This window comes from Ascaphus truei, chromosome 5, assembly GCF_040206685.1.
Source record: "Ascaphus truei isolate aAscTru1 chromosome 5, aAscTru1.hap1, whole genome shotgun sequence".
In the NCBI taxonomy this organism is placed as follows: domain Eukaryota; kingdom Metazoa; phylum Chordata; class Amphibia; order Anura; family Ascaphidae; genus Ascaphus; species Ascaphus truei.
The window spans coordinates 126,684,077-126,701,998 of record NC_134487.1 but is presented as its reverse complement, the minus strand read 5'-3'; the positions used below and the strand labels follow the sequence as shown (position 1 = coordinate 126,701,998).

General features: G+C 41.2%; 1 protein-coding gene across 2 annotated transcripts in view; it reads right to left on the bottom strand.

Annotated features, from left to right (window-relative positions):
- Positions 1-17,647, bottom strand: part of GNPTAB (N-acetylglucosamine-1-phosphate transferase subunits alpha and beta) — a 69,610-nt gene extending 51,963 nt beyond the window's left edge. Inside the window, exons 1-5 of one of the 2 annotated variants that reach the window (XM_075600638.1) lie at positions 17,344-17,647; positions 10,528-10,613; positions 2,724-2,843; positions 2,435-2,476; positions 1,058-1,269 (exon numbers count right to left, since the gene is read on the bottom strand). In XM_075600638.1, coding sequence (XP_075456753.1) covers positions 1,058-1,269; positions 2,435-2,476; positions 2,724-2,843; positions 10,528-10,613; positions 17,344-17,460 — 577 coding nt within the window. In that variant the 5' untranslated portion in view covers positions 17,461-17,647. The remainder of the gene's footprint in view (positions 1-1,057; positions 1,270-2,434; positions 2,477-2,723; positions 2,844-10,527; positions 10,614-17,343) is intronic. The other variant, XM_075600637.1, reaches the window with a different exon arrangement.
- Between the last annotated feature and the right edge of the window lie 275 nt (positions 17,648-17,922).

Genomic DNA, 17,922 nt, shown 5'->3' with positions numbered 1-17,922 from the left:
CTCAAAATGCCCCGATATTCTTAAATCGATATTGAATTTATCGAGTTGCATTATATTTACTGGTTATATTGTTGCAGGTTTCCCAGTAATGAAAGGTTATACTAGTTTAAAAAGATGCAATATGCCAGCCTGAGCTTTAGTGCACCACGTCCAATGAAGAAAGACAAAATACTGATATAAGTAATTGGAATAAAATATATATAATACACACAGAACGTGTGTGTGTGTGTGTGTGTGTGTGTGTGTGTGTGTGTGTGTGTGTGTGTGTGTGTGTGTGTGTGTAAAACGTAAATAGCTGTGTTAGTCCAGTTGCGATAATGCAAAATAAATGAGTACTTCAGTATTAGGCGACACCTTTTTTTTTTATTTGGACTAACAATTTATGTCATAGGACAAGCTTTCCAGAGTTCTCCTCTTTTCCTCAGGTCAGCAATACTGATTAACAAAGGAATCTATGACTAAAACTGGGGTTGGGAGAGCAGAGGAGAAAAAAAAAAAAACACAAAGATGTACAGTACTGTGGATAAGGTAGGGTGAGAAAGTGGTGTTTGAAGACATTGGAAGGGTAATAAAATGGTGACAAGGAACAGCATGGAGGGGGAAGGGGATGCAGAGAGGCAGACAGGATAATTGCAAATAATTGTGATAGTGTGTGAGAAACCCCATATCCGCATTGAGCCCTCTTGTTTTGGTGTATGTGTATGTGTATCTATTATATATCACTATATTCAGGGTCAAGGCAAGGAGCTTTCAAAAGAACTATACATCCCAAGAACCGTACCAACAACTCCGGTTGGAGGAAAGGAGATTTAACCAGCAACAAAGGAAAGGGTTCTTTGCAGTAAGAACAGTTACAATGAGGAATTCATTACCCATGGAGACTGTGATAGCAAATATAATAGATATCTTCAAAAAAAGGTTGGACATCTTTTTAGAAAGGAAAGGTATACGGGAATATACCAAATAAGTAAACATGAGAAGGATGTGGATTATTATTATAAAATCACAGACGTGCTAAGGCGTTAGAAGTATCCAGTTTGGTGTGCAAAGCGCTTACCTTCCAGGTGTGTCTCAAAGACAATGATAGTAACATTGGTAGATGGGTTCTTGGGTTTTGCAACATGAAATATTTTAATAGCGGAGTGAAAATATGGTTGGGAAGATTGCAGGTCCTTTAGAGTTGTGTTGGCAGGAAGTGAAGGATCCAAGACAAGCATCGGCACTCGGATGCAGTGTGTTAGCAGGCACTCTAGTTCCTTGTCACTAGAACTAATACAGTCATTTGTTAGTCAAGAAACAAACCTTATTCCTCACCCAGACGCTCGCTTTAACATTTAGACTAAATGTAGGGGAAAACGGTTTTTTTTCCAGTGCTATTCATACAATGGTTTCTGGTAAAATATTTCAAATACATCAGAGTACATGTGGGCACAAAGAAAAGTTATAGAACTTTAACCAAAACTCCAAATCATTGCAGTGCAAGCACTTTCTGTTCTAAATGCACTAAAGGGGCTGAAGGTGTAATTCTCTCAACAGTGGTAGATGTGCCAAGCATAGCCCATTCACCTCAGTCGAATTACAAGTACAGCTACCACAGCTTAGTAAAGAAGCCCTTGAATGTGTAAAATTAACATGTCTGAATGCAATAACCACCAATACACCCTATTGGGAAGAAGCATTACATCATGCAAAAGGAAGTGGTGCCTTAAATCAGGGGGGCGCAAACTTTTTTCCCTGCGCCCCCCTGCCGGCTGTCCCCTCACTCCCGCGCCCCCCTCCCAAACCCCAACTTACCCGCGCTCCGGCGTAATGATGTCACGTTGCCATAGCAACGTGACGTCACATGACCGCGCAGCGTCATTTTGACGCCGCGTTGCCATGGCGACACAGGGAGGAAGCCGCCGGAGCCACGGTAAGTTAGATTTACAGAGGCCCTGCAGCTCCCCCGGCACTTAATTTAAGTGCCTTCGGGAAGCGCGCGGGGCCTCTGTAAACCCCGCGCCCCCCGTCGGCAGTGTCGCGCCCCCCCTGGGGGTCGCGCCCCACAATTTGCGCACCGCTGCCTTAAATCATTCATATTTTATTTGAAGAAAAAAAAACCAAATTAGGGTCTCTCATACAAGATCTTGTTTCCTCAGTATATTTCTGTACGCGTGTAACATTTTACAAATAGTGGTTCTGAAACAGCCATCAACATGAATATGCCTGACAGAAAGAGAACTTAAAGATAACAAGAACGAGCCAAGCAAAGTCGATTTTGAACGATTTCAGGGACCACAGCTTGAAAATCCCTGAAGACTTATCTAGTATACACAGAACAGTAAATCAGACAACATTGCACATTAATAATAAAACGGCTTCATGCTGCACGGCTCAGACTTTTTACTGGTATGAAATTAATGAACACATATTACTGTTCTGCTACTTTATTTACCTTTTCTTTGTTGGCTCTGTTTTGTTTCTTCCAAGGATTTCCCTAAACAGAAATAAGAGAGTACATTTTGTTGCAGTGGTATTTACAGCTTAGTGACCCATATTTATTAGCAATTCTATGCATTAAAACACATTAAGGCCCATTCCCTTTAAAGGATAATAAAAGGTGTCTTCTAGCATAGCGCCATTTATTAGTTATGGGCCAATATGTGGTATTTATACAACTGGAGTGTCTGAATATTCTGAGAATACTTTATAGTAATGTAATAGGGGTCTGTGGTCATCGCTACCTCATAACCCTCTGGTCTTCTTCCATCTGTTCTCGTTCTTCTTCTAACAGCTTGATCAGGTCTGGATCTGTGCCGTTCACCCAGGTGTATACCACATCAATGGGCATGGGCAGGCACAGCCTAAGACAAGCCACAAACATCGACTGTTACAAAGGTTACAGTATAAATAAAACACTTTCAGAAGGAGATGCAAAGGCAGTTTGTGATTTAGGTAGTATCAGGAGTTAAGAAGTTACCTGAGAAGTATTAAATTCTGCAAATTTAGAGCTTTTTTCTTTTTTTTTTAAATGTCGGAGGTGGTGTGAATTTTTCTAGCTATCAACATGTAGTAATTTATTTTACAGCACGGTAATGCAAGCAGAAAATGGAACAATGTGTCAACACAAACTGCTCCCTGCCCTCTTCTTACGTAGCATTCAGTGGGCGTGTACTGACTGATCCGTATGGTTGATTTGAAGTGCTGGTTATTTAAAGTGTTTGCAGTTAGAACCAGAAGGAAAGGGAAGTACAGGGTATACTAGCAGGGGTGGCTGTTTTTGGGGAGTGTGCAGTGGGTTCATTTATTTTTAAAGTGTGCTGTAATTTCAAGCCTGTAACTTTTTTTCCCCCTTTCTCCTGCCTGAGGCAGAGTGGGTGTGGTTGGTTAATTGGCTGGCCTAACACACCTGCAGTGTGTGTGGGGGGGGGGGGGGGGGGGGGGAGTTAGTTAATTGATAACCTAACACACCTGGTGGGTATTGTTATTTAAAATGAGGCTTCTAACAAATCCTGAGCTTGCGTGTACTGACTGATCCGTGTGGTTGTTTAAAGTGTGTGCAGTTAGAACCAGAAGCAGTTTGAACAAGGAAGCGGTTAAACACGGTATAGTATATTGAAGTACAGTTTACTATTAGTACTTCTAAACTTCATAGTTGCTAGAATGAGCAGGATTGAAAATGCCACTCAATGCACATCTTGCCACATGTATGTGCACTTGGAGCAGCTGTTCCAAGGAGCATACCGCTGTGAGAGGTGTGAGCAGGTGGTCTCTTTAGAATCAGAGATTGCTGATCTGAAGAGGCAACTTGCAATATTGAGGGACATTGGCAATCTTGAAAGGGAATTAGAGCTCACTGAGCAGGCCCTTGCTTCGACTAGTGGTGCAGATGGTGGCGCTGTTAGTGAGGAGCAGGTGGGTAGCTGGGTGACAGTTAGAAGGGGAAGCAGGAGCAATAGGGAGAGGCAGGTCGGTTCTGAGCTGACACATCCCAATAGATTTGCCGTGTTGAGTGAAGATATTGGGAATGTCGGGGCAGAAATGGCAAGGCTGGGGGAGACTGATTCATCTAGCAGCCAGGGGAATAGTTCCTCCAGCACAGTGGGGATTCAGGATGATCAGATACAAAGAAAGATTGTGGTGGTAGGGGACTCCATTATTAGGAAGGTAGATAGGGCAATCTGTTGCCGTGACCGCATGAACCGAACAGTTTGTTGTCTCCCGGGTGCTCGGGTTCGGCACATTGCGGATCGGGTAGACAGATTGTTGGGGGGGGTGGGGGCTGGGATTGACCCGGCGGTCTTGGTACACGTTGGCACCAATGACAAAGTTAGAGAAAGATGGAGCGTCCTAAAAAACGATTACAGGGATCTAGGCCAAAAGCTTAAGGCAAGGACCTCCAAGGTAGTATTTTCTGAAATACTACCAGTGCCATGCACTACCGCAGGGAGACAGTCAGAGATCAGGGAGGTTAATGCATGGCTAAGAAAGTGGTGCAGGAAGGAGGGGTTTGGGTTTTTAGAGCACTGGGATCCTTTTCTGAGAGGTGCCATCTATATTCTAGGGACGGATTGCACCTCAATGAAGAGGGATCTTCTGTGCTAGGGGGGAGAATGCTAAAAAGGTTGGAGGAGATTTTAAACTAGGATGGGGAGGGGAATGAAACAGATAATGAACTAAATGGAATAGAGGAGGATACAAGGTGGTATGGAGGTAGAATGGGGGCAAGTGCGAGTTTGACAAGCAGTGAGACACCTATAGTAAATACAGATAATAGTAGAAAACTTCTAAAGACTAAACCAAGTGGGCGCAGAAAGGAAGGAGCAGATAAGATAATAGTACAGGCTGAAAAAAAACTGAAATGCATGCTTGCTAATGCAAGGAGCCTGACAGATAAAATGGGGGAGCTAGAATTAATAGCTGCAAGGGAGCAGTATGATATCATAGGCATTACTGCAACATGGTGGGATGAAACTCATGACTGGACAGTTAATTTAGAGGGTTATTCCCTTTTTCGGAAGGATCGAACAAATAGAAGGGGAGGTGGAGTATGTTTATATGTTAAACCGGATCTAAAACCTATTATAAGGGATGATGTCTATGAAGGGAATGATGAAAATGTAGAGACTTTGGGGATAGAAATTAGCAGTGGAGGTAAAAGTATTAAGAAAATGTTTGTGGGAATATGCTATAAACCACCAAATATCTGTGAGATTGAGGAAGCTAAAATACTTTTGCAAATGGAAAGGGCATCAAAACTGGGTCATGTTTGCATAATGGGGGATTTTAATTATCCTGACAGAGTGGGAAAAATGTAGAAGATAAATGGGCATTGTAAGAAAAGCACACTTATCAGTGTATACCCTTGGGTAATAAGTATAAAAGAAATAAGTCAAAACCAATGTGGCTAAATAAACAGGTAGGGGAGGAAATGGACAAGAAGAGGAAGGCGTTTAGATTCTTTAAGTCAGAAGGGACGGAGACATCGTATCAGAATTATAAGGAATGTAACAAAAATTGCAAAAGGGCAATCAAATTAGCAAAAATGGATAATGAAAAAAGGATTGCAATAGAAAGGTCAACCCTAAAAAGTTCTTTAAGTACCTTAATAACAAAAAAATGAGAAAAGAAAATATAGGACCCTTTCAGTGTGAGATGGGTAGGCAGATTATTGGAGATAAGGAAAAAGCTGAGGTATTAAACAAATTCTTTGCCTCTGTGTTTACCAGGGAAGAATCAAGTTCAAAAGTAGTGCCGCAGGAAGAAGCCACAACCTCCATATTAATGAACAATTGGTTAACTGAGGAAGAAGTTCATAAGCGACTTGAAAAAAATAAAGTAAATAAGGCACCTGGCCCCGATGGAATACATCCAAGAGTTCTCAAGGAGTTAAGCTCAGTAATAGCCAAACTATTATATTTAATATTCAAGGACTCCATTCCCACAGGCTCAGTACCACAACATTGGCGTAAAGCAGATGTGGTGCCTATATTTAAAAAGGGAGCTAGATCACAACCGGGAAATTACAGACCTGTAAGCCTGACTTCAATAGTAGGGAAACTACTTGAAGGTTTAATACGGGATAATATTCAGGAATACCTAATGGAAAACAAAATTTTAGTAATAGTCAGCATGGATTTATGAAGGATAGATCTTGCCAAACTAACCTTATTTGTTTCTTTGAGGAGGTAAGTAGGAATTTAGACCAGGGTAATGCAGTTGATGTGGTCTACTTAGATTTTGCAAAAGCTTTTGATACGGTTTCACACGAGGTTGGTGTAAAAAATAAAGAAAATTTGACTCAGTAATAACATATGCACCTGGATTGAAAACTGGTTAAAGGACAGACAACAGAGGGTTGTCATAAATGGAACTTTTTCAGGTTGGGCTAAAGTCGTGAGTGGAGTACCTCAGGGATCGGTACTGGGACCCCTGCTTTTTAACTTGTTTATTAATGACCTTAAGGTTGGAATCGAGAGCAAAGTCTTAATCTTTGCTGATGATACTAAATTGTGTAAGGTAATAGAATCAGAGCAGGATGTAATTTCTCTTCAGAAGGACTTGGAGATACTGGAAACATGGGCAGGTAAATGGCAAATGAGGTTTAATACAGATAAATGTAAGGTTATGCATTTGGGATGCAAGAATAAAAAGGCGACTTACAAATGAAATAGAGATATATTGGGGGAATCCTTGATGGAGAAGGATTTAGGAGTGCTTGTAGACTGCAGGCTTAGCAATAGTGCCCAATGTCATGCAGTAGCTGCAAAGGCAAACAAGATCTTATCTTGCATCAAACGGGCAATGGATGGAAGGAAAGTAAACATAATTATGCCCCTTTACAAAGCACTAGTAAGACCACACCTTGAATATGGAGTACAATTTTGGGCACCAATCCTAAGAAAAGACATTATGGAACTAGAGAGAGTGCAGAGAAGAGCCACCAAATTAATAAAGGGGATGGACAATCTAACTTATGAGGAGAGGCTATCTAAATTAGATTTATTTACATTAGAAAAGAGGCGTCTAAGAGGGGATATGATAACTATATACAAATATATTCGGGGACAATACAAGGAGCTTTCAAAAGAACTATTCATCCCACAGGCAGTACAAAGGACTCGGGGCCATCCCTTAAGGTTGGAGGAAAGGAAATTTCACCAGCAACAAGGAAAGGGTTCTTTACAGTAAGGGCAGTTAAAATGTGGAATTCATTACCCATGGAGACTGTGATGGCAGATACAATAGATTTGTTCAAAAAAAGGTTGGACATCTTTTTAGATGGGAAAGGTATACAGGGATATACCAAATAATTATACATGGGAAGGATGTTGATCCAGGTATTAATCCGATTGCCAATTCTTGGAGTCAGGAAGGAATTCATTTTTCCCCTTAATGGGGTTTTTTGTTTGCCTTCCTCTGGATCAATAAGTAAGTATAGATATAGGATAAAGTATCTGTTGTCTAAATTTAGCATAGGTTGAACTTGATGGACCTATGTCTTTTTTCAACCTCATCTACTATGTAACTATGAGAAACCACTATAGCTCTAAACTGCTATCCTGCTATCGCTCTCGTTTTATTGCTGGTGAAGGTCACTCAGAGCAGCAATCCTGCCAGATTTAGCTCCCCCCCCTCTTTTTATGTAATTGTCACTGGGGTCTCTGGAGCTAAGCAGCGCTATTTATTTTAGTTGTGGGGACCGTCCCGGAGATACTTTCTGGTTTAGTTACCAGTGTTTCCTCATACACATTAAAACAGCTATGTTACCCACCCCAATGACATTACAGTTTCTTATTGAACCACAAGATTTTTACTGAGGGGATGAAAACACATGCACTAAACTGATCAGTATCTCGGGAACCAGGGGCCCAGTTCCAGGGGACCCCAATTACAATTCTGTAAAAGAAAAATAATAAAATATATATTTTTTTTTTAAACAGTACCCTTGCAGTTCCACGAGAGGAAATTATATACAGTATCTACCACAGTGTTTAACCTTTTTTTGGTTGAGGAACTCTAATTCTATTGTGAAATTCTGCAGAACCCCAACCCTCTCTAATAGCACGTCTGTGACCAGATGCATTGTAAGGCCCGTTTTATAGTGGCGGGCGCTACACCGTGCGCGCGCGCGCGCAGATTTTTAGTTGGCTGACGTTAGTCAGCGTCAGCTTTTCTATAGATGTGCCGCGAGCGCGCACGGCAGGGAGAGGGGAGCCGACAGACAGCGGCAAAGATGAAGAAATTCATCTTTTCGCGCAGCTGCCTGCGCTCAAATGTATGTATTGGTGTGTATGAATGGATGTGTGTGTGTGTGTGTGACGGGGTAAATAACTGCAGAATAACCACACACACACACACACTCACACACTCGTTCGCATAGGAATGCGCGGCCGCATCCTATATATAACAGCCCTAAGGAATCCCAAATCTCTCTAATAGCGCGTCTGAGGTCAGATCCATTGTAAGGCACCCCAACACTCTAATACAATGTATCAAATATCAGATGCGCTAAGGACCCCAATCCTCTCTAATAGTGCGTCTGAGACCAGATGCATTGTAAATTCTTTTGCATTTGATACAATTTTCAAAATGACCTAAAAATTTCAGGGAACCCTTTAAGAAGGCCCACGAAACCCAAGAGTCCCTAGGAACCCCTGTTGAAAAACTACCATTTCTGGCTTCCTCTGGTGAAGAGTATCTGTAAACGTAAACGTGGATTCAACTTCAATCCTTATGTGAAACAACTATTTGTGATGATTTAATTATATGTTATTTAAAGTTGAAATACTGTTCTCATACATTATTTCACTACGTGATTTAAAAAGATTAGCAACTTGAGCCGGGATATACTGGTGTTTACTATTTACACATCATTACACAGTTGTATATCATTGTACTCAAAAGTGTCTGCCTGTGTACCCCTGTAGGTAATCATAAGTCAAGACCTACTGACAGTGATAAAAATTACTCTATTTGTCTTTTTAGATCTCCTGTTCTACCACTATTTTTAGCCCTTAATTACAATGAATTAAATATTATCCCCGATTCAAAACTATGTCCTACCACAAGGGTCACATGAGGGGTCCGCAGTAAAGTGTAGGCAACCCTGATTAAGTAGTAACTTAATCAGGGTCAGTGGGAAAAAAAGCACTAATATTAATACAATTCCAATAGTCCTTGAAGTCCAGTAGGCTACCCAACTAGTCTAGCTGATTTTCTCCACAACCAGAATGGGTATGATAACAAAATACCACATGAGGAGGACACCGCTCTACATGGAGAAAACAGACGGGAGATTCCAGTTGTAAAGAAACCAACTTACAAGGTGCAAGTTCGAGGGGATAATTGTAAGTAGGATTTCAATTTTAACATTGCCAGAGAGTTGGTCCTATCAGGATTCATTGGAGCTAATTACACATCGTAGCTCACTTTGCTGCATATTATCTTATAGCAATATTTGATTGTTTTACCAACCCAATAAATAATATTCTTATGGAATTTGTTATCTTAGCACTGAAGTGTTCAGTCCATTTTGAATTGCAGTACTGTTTACCTCTGGACTAAGTAGTCAAAGATAATGCACTATTAGTTCCCTGTTTTTGTCTTTATCATCCACATACATGCTGGAGTGCCGTGAGAATATTCAGGAGCCACGCATCAGCATAACAGACCGGGAACAATCCAAGGAAGAACTGTTTGCGGTCCACTTTGGGTTGTCATCCTTGGGCGCCATACAGGTCAAGTTAATCAGGGTCACCAAACTACTCTCATGCATGAGTACTTTACGCTCAACCTCACCTCTATCCAGATTCCTTAAACCAACGTGTTAAGAACCAAGACTGTGATATGTACACAGAGTTCAGTTTCCCTGCATCAATACACTGCATTCCACTGTTGGAAAGCTTTTTTTCTTTCAAATGGGACTTTTTATCATTTTGCTTTGTGCACCAATTACACAATGGGGGTTCCAAAGGAAAAATATATGCTTTTAGGGTATCCAGTTTAAAAAGAGCGGGAACCACTGCCTTGGAGGAAAAGTACCTCTGCAAGCGCTGATCAGGTGGAAATTTAACACAAATAATTCATGGGTTTTAAAGAAAATCAACACTACACTGAGGAATAAAACTAAAGGTTAACACTGACTGATAGCACCTGCGACAAAGGGAAAGCAAAGCTGAGCCAGTAACGAACTCCACAAAATCATACGCACTTTGGACAAATGGCATTTGGTTTGTACGATTGAACAGTAATTTAGTGCCTGCTTTCAATCCTAAGCTTTTAAGTAAATTTTAAGACTACCGGAGGGGGGAAGTGGGAAAAGAAACACAGCCTAGTGATGAGTGAAGACATACGGTTTGGGCGATTTTCTGCGGTGAAAAGAAAGCACAAATCCACCAATTTTGTGGCAGGTACTCGCAAAGTGCTTTCCATCGATGTATAACATGACCAGGTAGTGAAAAGGTTGTAGGAGATGAGTGACACACACACACACACACGAAACTCCTAACTCAAACAGTATAAAATAAATTAAAAAAACATTCTTACCGATTTTGAAATGACTTTCCAGCAATGTTGTCCCTGTAGGTATCGAACAAAACATGATACTGGTCCCGACTCCACTCCAGGACAACCTGAAAAACAGTATTAATACCAAACTGTAGTAATGATGGTAAAAGTAAATAAATAAGTCTGCTTAAAAAGTTTGAATAGGTGTATAGGGAAATATATCTATCCCGGTTTTGTGATATACAGTATAGTTGCATGCTGATGGTGTATGAAGCTTCAAGATCGTTTTTCTGCTGTTTTTAAGCTGCAGCAAACATTACATTTGCCGATCAAGTTCCTCAACACAAATGTGCTAGGCAGCAAGGCTTGCACAGGTGGGTTTTTAAATCTTACTTGAACCGAGGGGGCAGGCGGAGGGGGAACAGAGCTCATCTGTGGTCCCCTATTATCCGATGTCCTACTAAATGTTAATTGTTTGTGCTGGTTTTGACACACACAAAGAAAAAACATAAATATACAGTAGCTGCCGGGGTTACCAATAGAAGGCTATCTATGGTTCTATGGTGTCAACGCTTTTCTATTGGCTGCTGGAGCAAGCGCTGACCCTGGTGGAAATATTGTTTCCCACTTTGCTCGGGTCACAGCTTGTCCATCCCTAGTTCACCTCTCCGGGAACCAGGGGGCCTGGATATCGGGAGACTACTGATGAGCTCCAGGGGCCCCCTGGTTCAAGTAAGAGTTAAGCCAGGCAGAAATTAGCCTTAATGGAGAAAAATGTCGATACCCTGATACATATTTCTGATGAGGACAGGGCACCACAGGTACAAGATTAACTTGATGCATAGCCCCAATATATTTAAACAGTCTTTGTTAAATCAATATAGGTTTGGGGAAAATGTAGGCATTTGAAGATATAAAGAAATACCTTATGTAAGATAAGATAACTTACACTGACTACAGTGCAAATAAGCAGATGTGAGGCACGAGCCTTTAATGTGACAGTAGCTATTCTGGCATTAAAGAGTTTAAGTGAAAAGTGTAGACTTGCACTTCAATAAGTACTCAAACAATACTTGTGGGTGCAGAAACTCCTGGGGAAACTCCCAGGCATAATACTCAGAAAAAGAGTAGCACTCAAAAGTTGTATTTAAATCGAAAAACACTTTTAGTGTTACTCTTTTTCTAAATATTAAAGAGTTTAAAACATTACAGCAAAAAGTAATAGCAGGATTTTAATTTTGGTTAGCCAGTTTGCAAAAAGGAGCAGAGAGTTAACAATCATCTTTTTATTATTATTTTATTATTTCTTCGTCTTTGTAGAGGTTCAGTGGTCAAAGTGTGATGGTACAGTACTGGGGGATGCAGAGTAATACTACTTATTTTCACACCCAACGTACCACAACTTTATTTGAAAACGTACAAATACATGTTGTGTTTAAAGAACAGGGTATGCATTTTAGAAAGCTTCAACCCCTTCCTATTTTTACATTATAAATTTTGCTTAAATCTTTCTAAAACGCAATCCAAAGAGCATAGTATAGGTCCAGATTTCTCCTGGTTCATTGCAGGTTGTCATACCTTTTGATGGAACAACAACATGGCAATTCTACATTCTACATAGAAGTAGTTGTATATAATTATTCCATACCAAGGCAATGCATCCCAAGAAGAGACTGTAAAGATCTTGAAAGTTTGAGTAGGAAGTGAAAACAAAAACTAATTGTAGTGTAAAAAAAAAAAGAGTTCATTTAATTATACCCAACGACTGGCTGACAAATGATCATAATTCAAATAGATTAAAACAATCCTGACTTGTGTTAGCTACAATGACATGGAAGAAACTGGTCCTTACCACGGGACGCTGGGTCAAGCAACCCGCTTTTAATTTGCAAGTCCCTTCGAAGGTCTACACCTACAGAATGAGTAGGTGGTAGGCTGCTCTGAGATAGTGAGTCACTTTGCCAAACATGAACTGATACAAAATGCACAGTGGCCAGTTAACCAAGATGACTTATCTGTATCTACCATCTGTAACTCTCTATCACAAGGGTGAAAAACAGAGAAGTATAGGAAGGAAGTGGAATGAATGGCAGTTTGGAAATGTTTACACTTATCTATGCACCAGTATATACAGTAGCTAGGAAATACTGCCTGTAAAGACGACCAGCTTTTGCTGCACTGCTTTTGTACGCATCTTAAAAGCATGTTCCTGCTGCACTCATCACTAATATAATGCAAATATCTTATAGCTGCAATCTGTGCTGCTCGTTTTCTTCTTTTCGTACATTGCCTGAATCATGGGGTCCCCCATAGCAGATCTGCGATACTTCAACCTCCAGGGATACCCCGGTCTCTCGAGTATCTGCCGGTGCGGGTATTTTTGTCCAGTGGACACAATATGGCCACCAAGGTCAATCTTGCGTTTTAGGCCAAATTGATTTTTATTCTTTTCATCTGCACTTTTACCTGCACATAACTCGAGAATCAGCGTGTCCCCCAGAGTTCAGGAGTTTAACTCAAGATGACACATTGGTTAAAGTACCATTAAAAAAAATTGCTGCTTTAAACATTGAAGGAAAAAAATCAAATACGACAAGAAATCCATAGTCTTACCATGGACATTGAGCAGCATTCCCCACCTGACAAAAAAAATGCAGAGGGACTGGTCTGACAGAGCACTTAAACATTTCCTTCTATGACAAACTATTGTGCACTACTGTACTTTCTAAAGGTTTTACCTCTGATGCAACCAATACAAAGACGGTCAGACATGGCAGGAAAAATTGCACCAATTAATTTTGAGAAATATTGCTCTAAAATGGCATTTAAAGACTATTACAAGTGCCTGTCAAAACTGAGCTCTGCGCACTGCAATGGTATCACTACAGCATTTTTTTCTAAGGTAGGTATGGGATTACAGCAAGCCCCAGCCTAAAGAAGTATTTTTTATACCTCAGTGTTTGTCGTTACAGTTTTGAGAGTTAGGCTTTTGGTCTACAATCTATTCCAGGGGTAGCCAACTCCAGTCCTCAAGAGTCAGGTTTCAGGATATTCCTGCTTCAGAACACTTTGAAGACCGTGCAGGGATATTCTGAAAACCTGACCTGTTGGAGACTCGAGGACTGGAGTTAGCCATCTCTGATCAACTCAAATATTTAACTCAACCTGAGAGAAGTTTACAAAACTCTGAGATGTTGTGTAATTAAATATGTTCATTGTATTACAATGCCAGTATTTGCTGCTATGTAAAAAAGCAGAATGGGACATTTGGCTGCGGCCAAATCACCGCTGCATTCCGCTGCAACACAAGTCACCACCAGATTACTGACCGCAGGACACCTTACCGCAGGGTCGATCGCTGCTGCCATTTTTAAAAGGTCCTCAGCATCAAATCTTCCTGCCGGCGACGAAAGGCCCTCAGCCAGCGAGATCCGATGCTGAAGACCTTTAAAGATGGCGACGAATGAAAATCGGCCTTGAGATGTTCAGCGTTGAGGTGCCCTGTGGTAAGGAGTCCTACGGTCAGTAGTCCCGGAAGCGACTCGCGTTGCAGCGAAGCACCTGCAGCAATTTGGCCATGGTCAAACGTCCTAGACTGGTGGAAAATGTTGGTTATTAAAAGCCTGATTCAACTCTGACCAGCCTACAGTAGATCAGACCCACTTTCCTAATTTCTTACATTATTTCATCAGTTCTCTATGCCTACAGTTTGCAGAAGCACAAACCACTAGCAATTTTATTAAAATGCACAAAAGTTTAGAGACCAACAAAAACGCACACGCTTGCAAGGATTGTCTGGGAGCAACTTACGAGATTGCATAAAAACTTTGCATATTTTAGAGATCTCATACACCATATCGTGCCAGCCACAAGCACACTGAGAATATTTTGAGGTCCTTAACATCACAAGCATTTGAAATATAAACAATACATCTACAAGAGAAACACTTAATTGGTATTGGCATATTTTCATATTGTAGACTAACGTCATTAAGGATTGAGCTGGAACTCAAGATCTCTATTACCCCTATTCAATATGCTGTGCATCGGTGTTCTCCGTGCTGAATATTATTTTAGCCCAATTTACTGCTCGAACACGGGGAAGAAAGCTCGGTTGCATAGTGAATTAGGGCCTATGCATATTGCTGCTAGGTGTCTGGTTTGGAACGGGACAGTCCGGTATTTTTCCCCTGCATCCAGTATAAAATTAAAGGTAATATCGTATATATGTATGTGTCCGGTATTACCGCTCTCCGAACGAAGGGTGGCTGCGGGGAGGGGGAGGGAGGGGGGTTAGTGAGTGCATGGAAAGGGTTATATGAATGAAGCATAAATACAGTATACAATGCACCTCACCAGAATTAAAACTTTGGCGCACTATCTGTAAATTGTGGCCACAAACTAATGCCATCTTAAGACACATGAACAATTTTATTCAACCCAATATATTCAATATTTTGCTTCTTTTACAGCTTCACCCCTGGATTTAAAAGAACAGCAACAATTTGCAAAGCATTACCAGTGTTTCTGGTAGTGACTGATCAAAACAAAGTATTTACCCCTTCAATACCAGCACATCTTAGCAATATGTCACAGATCCCAATGGCACTGAATGGATTACAACAAGAATCTCACAATGAAAGGCTTCCTAAAACAGTGTATCTTTATCTGGTTTATAAATCCCCAAGGTAATTCAGTTGACTGGCATTGCTAAAGGCATCACCAGTGCACTTGTGTGAATGTAATTGCCTTAGTTTACAGTGTAGGGCAGGGGTGGCACTTGAGGACTGGAGTTAGGTTTTCAGGATATCCCTGCTTCAGCATAGGTGGCTCAATCAGTCCTGTGCTGAAGCAGGAATATCCTGAAAACTTGACCTGTTGGTGGCCCTTGAGGACTGGCGTTGGCCACCCCTGGTGTAGGGGGTTAAAATGCTACTTGTGCCGGGTCCTAATTATTTTGACGTTGACATCCTTCAAAAAGGTGCCCTAATACAAAAGCAAGATCCTGCTTGACTTCATTACCAGTAATCACCATGCACTGTGGTTTATTTGAGGAGTTCTTAACAGTTGTAGAATTGATTTGTATGCAAAACTGCATTTACCCAGCCCAACCAAAGATTCTGCAAGTCGTGTTTACATTTCATGTTTTAGCCTCAAAACACACACTCGAGTGAAATCATGCAGTACATTTCTCTTTATATTGGGGGAGAAACATTATAAAGAGTGTGAACTGAAAGAGGACTTCCATTAACACTTCATGTATAAGTGATCTTTCATTAACCAACATTCTTTGCTCAGGTATAAGCACCAAAGGAAAATCAATAAGTATATACTTCATGATATTCATTATTCATCTATTAACTAAAACGTTATCTTTACACCTTGTAGTGATTTTAACCTTCATATTTACTACTGGAGTGCTACTGAATTGTGACCGTATAAAAGCAGCAGAATACATACAACCAAACCACATCCATTAACGACATTTTTGTGTACAGAATTACTGCGGCATAAAAACGTGCAGTCCATTATTTGTGGTTTATCAATGTACTCCATTGTGCGGCATGAAATCTTTAGCCCTGCGGTTCTACTTCAACTACTTGCTGCCTTCTTACTCATCCAGAAGTGCAACGGTCAAGGGATGTTGAGGCACAAATAAACCTTGTGTCACAGACCGTTTACCAAAGGGAAGTAGTTTTTCTTTTTTTTCTATTGCAGTTAAGAGCACAGTCACAGTTCAAACTTAAGCCCCTTCTCATACGTTTCACTGTAATATCAACAGGAAAGCTTAAGATATGCTCAGTCTTCATACTAACATATGTTGAGCTGCCAACATGTGCTAGTTAGGAAGCATGCAGGTGACAGATTGATAAAGACACCAGTGACAAGACGGAGCAAAACATGCCCAAAACTTCAGTTTTGCCAGAAATCTAGTTATGGGTTAAACATGGCAGATGTTACTAAACAGGTGAGAGGTTGCCTAGCAACAATCAGTTTCATTGAAGGGAAGCGGGTGTATTCTCAGCTTGGGACTCTATAAAAAGGTTGTTTGGTCACTGTGCGCATATTTTGATAAAGGTCCAAGTTGTTGACCAAAACATCAATTTTTACAAATAAAATAATTTCTCTCACTTGGAAGTCATGAGTTAATTCAACAATGTTGAGATTGAGCACCCAGGCAATTGATATAAAGTAACCGTGACTGCCCTCCATGTGTGTGTGTATACACACATACATTACAATATTTAGTGTGCTCAAGACATTAAAAAAAAATGTATAAAAGCATGGCATATATGCCAAAATAAATATAGATATTAGCAATTACTAGTAAGTCTATGTGTTATTTATACCAAATATAATGATTATATTTGGTTCCAGCAAAGAATACAGACCTGGTATATCCAACTATATTTATTTATAAAATATTTTACCAGGAAGTATTGAGAGTTACCTCTCGTTTTCAAGTATGTCCTGGGCACAGAGTTAAGACAAATAATACATGGTTATAAATAGTTACACAAGTGAACAGGGTATACATTATATGAACCTATGTTAATGTTATAATAATAATAGTTTGTTCTTGTATAGCTCTGCTAGTTTTACGTAATGCTTTGCAGACATTTTTGCAGGCACAGTCCCTGCCCCGTGGAGCTTACAATCTATTGTTTATTATGAGCATACTTATCAATGTTATTGGATACTTCTGGCTCACATGAGGCTACATACATAAACATGAAACAGTAGTCACCAGGATATGCCTGGTGCGCCAGGATCAGCAGCAGCACACAGGCAAGTACCCCCCGGATCTGTAATCAGACACAGTTGAAGGAGGGGAGCAAGGTAAAGGTTACCGACCTCTCCAAACTGCAGGGCGGAGACGATCATCAGAACCATACCCCCGAAGCAGAGGTACAGCCCATACCTGTGGGACAGGCAGGTATAGGTCTGTCTCTGCAGCAGCTTCAGCAGCATACCCTACCCTCGCCGCACAGCCGTCTCCTCCTGCAGCTCCAGGGTCCGGCCCGCGTGCAGCATCCCCTCCCGCGAGACACCAGTCCGGCCGCTCAATCACGTGGAGCCCGCGGGAGGAGGAGGAGGAGGAGGGCCAAGGAGCCGGCAAGCAGTCATCCCGGAACCAGACCCGAGCAGCAGAGCGCCGATCCTGCACAACAGGGATGGAAACATAAGGGGGAAAGGTGACGTTTATTTCCCCGCACAGGCAGAGGAAGTCAAAAGTCGATGCGATGGATACGGGAAGGGCGCCGCTAGAGGGCGCACCTGCAGATAGCCCGTGACCGCTGATGTCACATTAAAGGTGCGGTCCCACTTAGGACCGCTGGGTACTGATGGTGACACAGGTTATTTGATTACACTAAAAGCAGTGGTGTTTTTGTGGTGGAAATTAATGGTCGAACCCCAAGCAAAGGAAAACTG